Source organism: Calidris pugnax, unplaced genomic scaffold (assembly GCF_001431845.1).
Source record: "Calidris pugnax isolate Ruff unplaced genomic scaffold, ASM143184v1 scaffold196, whole genome shotgun sequence".
Classification (NCBI taxonomy): Eukaryota; Metazoa; Chordata; class Aves; order Charadriiformes; family Scolopacidae; genus Calidris; species Calidris pugnax.
Window position 1 is genome coordinate 3,341,895 of NW_015091042.1, and position 10,090 is coordinate 3,351,984.

The 10,090-nt window shown below is 38.5% G+C and overlaps 1 protein-coding gene across 3 annotated transcripts in view; it reads right to left on the reverse strand.

Annotated features, from left to right (window-relative positions):
* Positions 1 to 10,090, reverse strand: part of KAT6B (K(lysine) acetyltransferase 6B) — a 105,928-nt gene that overhangs the window by 93,811 nt on the left and 2,027 nt on the right. For all 3 annotated transcript variants that reach the window (XM_014956326.1, XM_014956325.1, XM_014956327.1), the window contains exon 2: positions 3,620 to 4,515. In XM_014956326.1, coding sequence (XP_014811812.1) covers positions 3,620 to 4,240 — 621 coding nt within the window. In that variant the 5' untranslated portion in view covers positions 4,241 to 4,515. The remainder of the gene's footprint in view (positions 1 to 3,619; positions 4,516 to 10,090) is intronic.

Consider the following 10,090-nt stretch of genomic DNA (forward strand, 5'->3'; position numbering starts at 1 on the left):
TGCTTCCTTGTGTGTGGGTTTTGGTTTTTATTTGCAGGAAAGAAAAAAAAAAAAAAACCACAACAAGTCTTCATCCTAAAGGACACCACTGTTTTCAGTTTCCCTTTATTTTTAAGCCGGCTGGCTGATCCTTCATGCTAAAGGACACCACTGTTTTCAGTTTCCCTTTATTTTTAAGCCGGCTGGCTGATCCTTTAACACACTAACTTAACACTTTAAAACAGGCATCTTTTGAAGTGCTTTGATTCAAGTCATCTGTCCAGATCAAGCAAGTATCTACCTTAATGTAACAACAGAACACTTAGGATAACTGGGATTTCCTTTTGCAACATAATTTATACCACTCATTACGCTTTATATGATGTACAGGCTAGAAACCATACAACTGATGACAGCTACTGACCTTGCAGTGGAATCTGTCCTTCCTATAAGCCTTGTGCTTGGATCTCTTCATACACAAGTCAAAAAGCAACACACTATGGAATGGAAAAAGGTGGAGGAAAAGAACATTTCAATAGCTGCACTGCCTATTTTCTCTTCCTGTAACCTGGAGTTGACACACCTTTGCCCAGATCCAGAAGAGTCAGGATAATGCTTGAAGGAAACATATCAATTTTACACAAACGTGTCCTATGGATAATAGAAGGAAACACAGTAACACAAGCTATATTTCTGTAACTAACTGCACTTATTCTACAGCTAAGACAAAAGGACTACATCTAGCTGCATTGGATCATGCAGTCAATATGAAGACAAGAGAAGCAGCTCCGTATCATCTCCACCAAGAGGAAAATTCAGCACTTCCACCTCCCTGTTCCACAGAAGTGTATCATCGGATGCGTAACGCTCAACACCCTCATAACACAGTCAAGTCTCCACGTCTGCAATACTAACTTCAGTGGCACTGTGTTGCAATACTATCTGTCTTTTCAGTGCATCAGACACTCTGATGCCTTTGGAGGGGAGGGTGGGAAAGGAAAAAACAAAACACACCCACACCATAACAAAAAACACCAAAAAAACACAACAAAAGACCAACCCTAAAACTCAACACACACCACCCACACGCAGTCAGTACTTTATCTCTTCTGATCACCTTTTGCTCACTCAGGAAGAAAGGTTCTGAGTCTGCATTTGGTACTAGGAGTGTGAAAGTTCAGATTGCCAAAGAGAGAGCTCTGATGCACTTCTAACACACTAAATCTTTTAACTGCCTCATCCTGATGAGACATTAGTTATGCATTTAAAAAGTAAAAATTACTCAAAACTTCCAGTCACCTAAACAGATTTCTGCACATCCTCCTGTTGTTTCTTCTCCTCACGGAAAGTCAGAGAGATACTTGAACTTCACCTCGAGTATTTAAAAACAAACAAACAACAACAACAAAAAAAACCCCAAACAAACAAACAGAGCCACCCAAACAAAAAAGCAACAGCTTACTTCTGCTAGCTATATAAACAGCCAAAGAAACTTTAAAACACATCGGTCTCTTCAAAGACTAGCCATTCCTGAGAGATGCCAGTTGGCTGCATTTTGTTGTGTAAAATTCAATAAATAATCTTGACATGCCCATACTGCCACTTAAATACTTCCAATAAAAATAGCCTAACCGTGTTGTTCAGCTTATTCATGAATCGCCGTCAATTTCAAATGAACATGCAGTCCCAATAATGGACACCGATTTACAATTACTTTCAGAACTATTCTTTAGGTGTATTTAAAGCCATGCAGCTTGAAGATAAGCAAAAGTCCCATATTTAAACAAAGTCTACATATGATGTGCCCAGTAACCTGTGCCATAACTAGTACAACTAAGCAGTGCACTACACTGATATCCAACCACTGATTTGCCAACCTTGCATCAAAACTATTTTTGTCAGGAAAAAGTGTGTGCTGAACAGTTTTTAAACACGCAAGTCACACTGCTAATTTTGAGGCACCCAAATGAAAGCTTACTTCTTGCCAAAGCACTTGCTAGAGAACAGATTTGTTTGGCTAACTTCTAAAAGACAGATTTATCCTTATACCAGTATTTCAGAATGGCAGTAACGGCTTTTTCAGCACCGTGACCCAACTCACGTCCCTTGCAATGAATGCCAGTCCCAGTAGGTAGCCTAACTAGGGAGATGTTTGTTTCCACAGAATTCACATGAAGTATCACAGTATTAAACTATTTTGGTTACTCAGTACTCCAGCCTTCAAATTTTTCATGCCACTAGAGTATCAGAATTACAGAACAATCTCTGAGAGTACTTAGACAAGACAGCTTTATTTCTACCAGCAATTAAATCTTTATGGTGTATGGCTACAGCAGCAATCACACAGTAAACAACACTCCTGAATTTCCATTCCATATTGGACATGAAGCCCCACGCATCCTTCAAATACCTAAGAAATCCAATTTGACAGAAATAGATAGATATCCACATAAAAGCAACTGTATTTAACATATATTTAGAGAAGCTCACAAAAAATCAACCTACAGATACCAACATTTGTAGTGTCACCTCTGACAGTTTCACAAGCAGCTGTTCTTGTAGACCTCACCAAATATTTCAAACACAATCACTTCCTACTCTCCACCCTCCAGCGCCTTACAATCAGCTGAAGAAAAAAGGTAAGTGAAAACCATCATGCAGATTCTAGGTGACACTAATGGCACGTGTACAACGGCAATGTTGTGTTATTCCATGCCAAAAAGAACTGTCAAACTTTTATCGCTGAGAAGCCAAAAAACCAAAACACCAAACCATCAAATGTTCTAAATGACTCAATTCAAGTAGAACAGGTAGCTTCCCCCCACCCGCCATGTACACTGAAAATTCAAAACAGGTTTCACCATGCTAAGTGGGGAATGATCAAAGAATGCCTACAGACATGTCTTTGACACTATCCTTTCATAAACAAAACACTAATTGACACACCTTTCTCCCTCAAGGCTTAAACTCTGTGAATAATTGACCTGAAAACAAGGCCCAAGTAATAACAAAAATAAACCCATGCATGAAGTCCAACAAAACTGAGATAGGAGGATTCTGCAGTTTAGTTCAATTTGTCACTCTGACACCTTCACTTATGTTCCTAGAATATTTACATTAACTCCAGTTCCTGTTAATTATACTTTTAAAGCTAAGTATCTACATACAAATATCTTTTAAAATCCTAATTCTAACAGTCTTAAATATCAATGAGTTCTACTGGTAGTATTTCAGACGGTGTTGAAACGACAACAAAAATCAGTACATCCAAGCGCAAAATAAATGTAAAAGGCCACCATCAAATCACACTGCAGATTTCAGCAACACCAATCTGTCAGGCAAGGATAGAACAATCTCAGACCTAGAAGAAAGCATACAGCTGTACTCCTCCCTGCTGCTCTGTTTATCTACTGAAAATCCAAAGAGCAAACTATCCAACACAGAATGGCAGAACATCGGGAGCTAAGTAAACTTCCTTCCCAGAACGGATTCTGCCTGGATCTTTGACATGCATCCTCACTTACATACATCTAAAAGAGTAAATAATGGTTCTTTTTCTTCTTTATTTCTGAATGAGGTAAATAAAGAACAACATGAATAATTTTTGCATTACTACATTTGCTCTCATTTTTAGACTTACCTGGTCTTTTTCATGGGGTAAAAGGCTGACGGGTGGAAGAGAAGCAGGGAAAGTGCTGGAGTATTTTGGTGCTCCTTTGCTTTCCAAACTGCCATAATTCACTCTATACTGAGGTCCATCCTTCAGTAATCTCCCATTGTTCACAGCACGCTTGGCCCCCAGACGCAACCTCTGCTGAAAGGCAGGATTGTTGAAAATATTTGCTAGGTCATTTTGACTTCTCAAATACTTCTCTATATTTTTCAGGGAGGAGCCATTTGGTTCTTGAAGCCCTTCGATTGCTCTTCTCAAAAGTTTATTCCAATCCACATTACGAAGCTCATTACAAGCTCCTCTAGATCCCTTAACTGATTTAGGAATAGTGCCAGGTTTAATAGATGAAAACCGTCCAGGATTATCTGGGTCCTTGTAGGATGCAAGGCCTTTGTTGGTAACTTTAAGAATAGAACCATCTTGAACGCTAAGTTCCAACTGTTCCGAAACAGTCTTCTTATCTAATCCATGGGAAGCACAAACAGCATGACATATTCTCTCTTCAGACGGCCTTTGCTTTTGCTTTTTAACTTTTTGTATAGCTTCAAGAATCCACTCCGTATAAAGAGGGTTGGCAAGTTTTACCATGGTTGACCAGTAATTGTTTCCAGCCAAGGGTTACCCATAGAGGTTCCTCCTTATCCTTTTAGCAGATCTTTCAGAGATTGTTCACACCTCAAACACAAATCGAAGGATTCCATACACTGCTTGCATGCGTCTCAAAAATATCCATCCTGAGGAGTCAGAAAAGGCTGGGAAATATCTGCTGACCAAAGCTTCCAACTACTTCACCATTAAGGAAAGGTAGAAAGGAGTCATTTGTGATGATACTGGTACATCCTTATAAGAAAGTTTGTTGCAACCTTTAAAAAGAAAAAAGAAGAGGCAAGGAAAGAATACAGTTAATGCTGAAGTCGTAAAAAGAAACAGAACACATTCAGACATGCATTCACACTGTAGATGCTGCAGTATGCAAAAATCTTAATGCTGAAGTAGTAAAAAGAAACAGAACACATTCAGACATGCATTCACACTGTAAATGCTGCAGTATGCAAAAATCTTTGTGAGATTGTATAAAATGTTCACCAATTCCCACCCCCTACCAAACAAGTCATCATAAATCCTTCCACTTCTCATAACATTCATTGGATTTAGTTTTTCTAAATTCCATCACCCCAACCCTTAACCTGCCACTGATTTGTTGGACAATTTTCTTTCAGCCAGAGATCTGAAAATATTCTCCAAAACAAGCTGCCTACAAATCATTTCTACACTCACTGGTATAAGAAAATTACTATCTGGATGGATTATACATGCACTAAAAAAACCAAACCAGACAAACAAAAAAACCCCACCACAACAAAAAAAATCCTCAACTGATGAAAGGCAAATTATTAATTTCTTAATTATTTATTATTATTTATTTAATTACAGCATGCTGTAAGTGCCATGCCATATGTTGATTATACAACTCAGAAAAATCAAAACCAAAATATCAGAACTGAATTACCAGGAGCACATCTTTCATTAACACCTAGGTACCCTACAATACAGAAAGGAATCACAAAGTCACTTATTCTAAGGCACACATTTTTGATACAAACTCTTAAAAACAGAAATGAAAATGAATTACCAGGAGTCATAAATAAATATACTGTCAGCATTAAGACATATATCATTAAGTCATATTGACAAAATATGTTTCAGTGACTCACAGTTTAACAAAGAATTTTGTTTACTTATTATGGAATAGATTACTCCAATAGAAAATTCAGTGGCTATAAAAACTTATCTAAGAAACCTGAAAGAACATCTTGATCAGGAGTTTATTCATCCTGCAGGACAATATATGAAAAAATTGTATTAAAAAAAGCTACATAAATTAAACTAAGACAGTAGGTACCCAATAAATAAATAAATATATTTGAGGTATTAGGGTTTTCTGCCATGAAATATGAGGGAGAACTTTTGAAGACATCAACAGAATTGTACAACTACTTCAAATCAAAGAAAAATAAATAAAAAACAGAAGTGGAAAATTTTTCAGTAAGAGATCAACATTTTATTTAAATAAATTTTTCAGTAAGAGATCAACATTTTATTGAAAATTTTCAATAAATGGGTTGTCTTGTAAAGTAGAAGATTCACCAGTTTCGCAGCGAAAGCTAAAACTGAGTTAATCTGAAACTACATTTATAAAGTCATGGCAAGCAGCCTATAACTGACTATAATATCTATGATTATACAAGCCTTGGACCTCATTTTTATTCATTTATTCAAGTCATCTTGCATTTCTGTAATTTACCTAAGTTTTAAACATGATTAATAGGAAGAAAAAAAACAAACCACTGAATTGATGCAGCAATTTAAATTATTTTCAACTTGTTCAAAAGATTCCTCTGCAACTATGAAGAGAATTAATAAAAAAAAAACGCTTCTGGTCCCATAGTTTTTCCTCCCTCTACCCCCTTAGAAATCTCTTTAAATATAAACTCTATATCACATTTCACAGATTACTACACCTACACAACAGGATTAGTAACCAAAAAGCAGCTGGTTATCGGTGAATAAAATTCTTCTATACCCAAATAACAAAAATATTAATGAATCCACTTTATGAATTTGTCATTCTTGAGGTCTGATTGAAGCTTAGGCATTTTCAGATTTATAAATATGGAAGTTCAACTGAGTGCCAGAACGAAAAGACACGTTCTTGATTCAAATGCAGGCCATGGATGTTTAATTGGCTCTCATACTGAACTCTCTTGATCTACCTGAATTGGATCCTCTTTCTTGCTTCAAGTTTGTACTCATGCAAGTTATATTTGTTAACAGTTATCACAAATACTTGAAATACACAGAAAACAATGTCTGTAAACAAACAGTTTTATCCAGCTAGCAAAAGCCATTCTTTCCCTAACAGCATTGTTTATATTCACTGTTTTCAAATAATTCCAAAATAACACTGTAGCTGCAAAATGTAGACAGACACAGGGAAGAAAAAGTTTCCATGGTATTATGAACCCTACAGATTCTCTCACAACTCTGACACTGAAAAATACAGTAACACAACAAAGCAGAACTCTCTATATATAGTGGAGGCTCACTCACATTGAGACTACTTTATACGCTCTGCCTATAGATTTGGAAGTTCTCTGCAGCTATGTATAAAGCCCCATATTCTTAGAAAGCTACTTTTAAGTTTAAAAGTTTTTTTAGTTAGGCTGTTCTACTCTGGGTCTTCATGAAGACAGTCAGTACTTAATTAAATGCTGAACACTGCATTTGCTGAGTCAGACGTACTTGCCTCATTTTTAAACCTACTGCAGTACTGTTGTATTAGATTTCATACAAGCAACCACATCACTTCCATTACATTCCAGAACACACAGTGCAGGGTCTGTTCCAAGCACCTGGACACCGATGAACACTGCAGTATAAACACTGTAACTTGTGGGTTACGGGAATTTTTATTGGCCAGTGATTGTGGCAAAAGGTGAGCATAAACCTGTATCTTCATGTAAAGTCTGCTGCTTGGTACAGGAATTTCACAGCAATATACATTGAGAACTACATTTTCACTTATTTACTTAGAACTCCCTACGTGTAATACAACCTCTTGCATACTAGTGCCTACTAAATCAACACTAGTTGAGTGTATCAGCAGGAAGACAGAGTTTCCAACACGCAGGGCAGGCTATTTCAACAGGGAAAATGAAGACATCTTAAATTCACACCTTCCAACTGAATCCAAGTTCATTCTGCTTTAGAAAGCCACACAAAGCTCATCTGATCCAATTTTGTAATTGGTTTATGACAACTTAGGAGTTTCTGTTATTCTGCCACTTTGACTGGTATGTACTTGAAAAGTAGCACCCTGACCTCCACAACTGACAGAAAAGTTCTACCATACATAAAGTTCAGAATAACCTCTTAATAACAAACATCTTTGCTGGTAATGTAATTCAGCTAAGAGATCCTGGAGCCGTAAGTTAAACAGGTCTCTCACATACCAAGTCAGGACAGATTGATCCAAGATTGGCAATACAGAGGTATATACGTATACAGGCTGAGTGACTGTGTAAAGACAAAACAAACTTTCCATACTAAACATAAGAGGACACACATAAGTTCCAAGTGACATTCACGTTTCTAACTTTAGAACTTAGTATCACCAAAACCACAAAAAGGTGGTTATACTTCATTTAATATAAAAAGTGCGATGCTTACCCAAACAGATTTTGAGGAAAAACCAATTTTTAAGAGTGATCACAAATTAACAGCAGGCGCTCATGTCTATTTATTAATTTTCCTCCCCTTGTCATTAAATAACTTTTAATCAAATGCGCAACAGTGCCTATCCAATCACAGATTAGATTTTCCAGACTGCTAAGTGCACAGGACCACTTACAAGTTTTATGGCAACAGTCATTAAGCTCTTTCTAAGTCAGACTTCAGCTCCTATACTCTATGATATCTTATTTTGAAAATACAAACATTTGAGAAAGTTTGGTTGCACTATATTCCTGGTAATCTGTTAACAAGTCTGCTACTGAAAAGCTGCAGACTATAAGCATTCGGAGGGTTAAGTACAACACATTACCTTTTAAACATGAAAAGCCATCTCTAGTCAAGGCTTGTCCCTTTACCTAAGTCATAAATTATCAGATAAATACAAAGAAGTTGCAAAATTGCAGCCTGGGATTTAGAATGAATGCAAATATGTCCTTTATAAAGCACACACCTATTGTACAGCTGATTCTAATTAAAGAATCCACTGACTGAACATGTCAATCTTAGGTGTCATCAGTAATCCTATAATCCTGTAATAAGGTTTTTTTTTTAGACTGAACTAGTATCTGGAATTATTTCCAAGTGATCCAGATTGTGAAAACAAGCTCTCTTGTCAGAAAGACACACACACAAAAAAAAAAAAAGCTTCCCCCCCAAGAAACTGAAGTTATTACAGAAGTATCCAAAGGCATTTCACGAAATATAATCTAAAGTCTTTTTTTTGAGAATTTAATGAAAAAATCAGTTTAGCTGTCTGAAATGCAACTGGACTTAAAACTTTTAAAGACTGAGGTTAACACAGCTACCAAAAAAATAAAGGCGGGGGGGGAAAGGGGGAAAGAGAGATGACAGCAACTTGTGCAACCTGCCGGTGACCTGTGAAGCACAATTTCATTTTGCTCCCTCCTACCTGCTCTACACACACTCGGGAGAAGCAACAGCAGGCCAGCTCTCTGCTGCAGCATCAGGGTCAGGTAAGGATTGCAGCAGAGGAGGAGGAAGAAGAGAAGACTGCCATTGCATTCAGTAAGCTTTTTGCCATTTTTCCTTTCCTCCAAGCTATTCCTTAGAATTTTGCAGCTAATCAGCTCTGTATTCCACCCCCATCTCAATTAATGATGCAAAAGAGGCAAGATACTTGCTCCCCTATTGCAAAATACACACACCTACAAAGAGGCAGAGCAAGAGCAGATCCTGGCAAGGACTCCCAGTACACATGACGCTCTTAAAATTACTCAGATCATGAAGCCAACTATTGTATTCTTCTTTGTAGACAAAACACAGTTTTCAATTAACAAAGGAAGGGCAGTGACACTTGTACATGCTTTAAACAGAGAGATGAGGAGGCATTATAGTAACTTCAAAACTACCCCAAAAGACTTGGGGGCGTAGGGAGTGGTACAACTGACGAAGCACTTGCACTCTGCAATACCCCACAAGCTAGATTAAGATCATATGCTAAAAAGCAGTTGACAACATGACAGCAGCAAGCACCACCAGAGGAAACAGCACCAGCACAACATGACACCAGCAAAACCACCCAAATTCAGCCTTCCCACCCTCTTCCACGGTACTTCTGAGCACTTCAAAATATGGTACTAGACAACATGAGGGAGCATGGGAAGGTAATATTCACTGCCAGCAGTTAACCTGGGAAGAAGGTTTCGCTGAAAACATTTCTTCTTGGGATAGTGATTTTCGAGAGAAGGGGAATCTGCTTGCTTCTGGACGAGCGGGCTATTTTCAATGTTCAGTGACAGAATGCTTAAAGGTGAGGTCTGGGCAAAGAAAATACGGCGTGAACATCACTTCCGAAACGTGGCTTCAGAACCTTGAATATTCCCCTCCCCAACTTACTTAAGGTTTTTGCAGTATACCCACGCCATGGAGACTCGCAACGCCTAGTGCCTAGCGCCAAGGCATTGTTGTATCCGACGGGGGCCGAGCCGGGGCTGGCTTTGGAACCCTCCAAGCCTTCCTCCGGGATTTTTCATGTCAAAGGCAGAGCCCCCCTCCCCCAAGCCCGCAGGCTCCGCTCCCCGGGGCACGGCGACCCCGCAGGACAGGCCGGCCGGGGGAGGAGGGCGGCGGCGGCGCGCACCTGCACCCACCCCACGGGGGCACCGGCCGCGCCTCCCCCCGCCA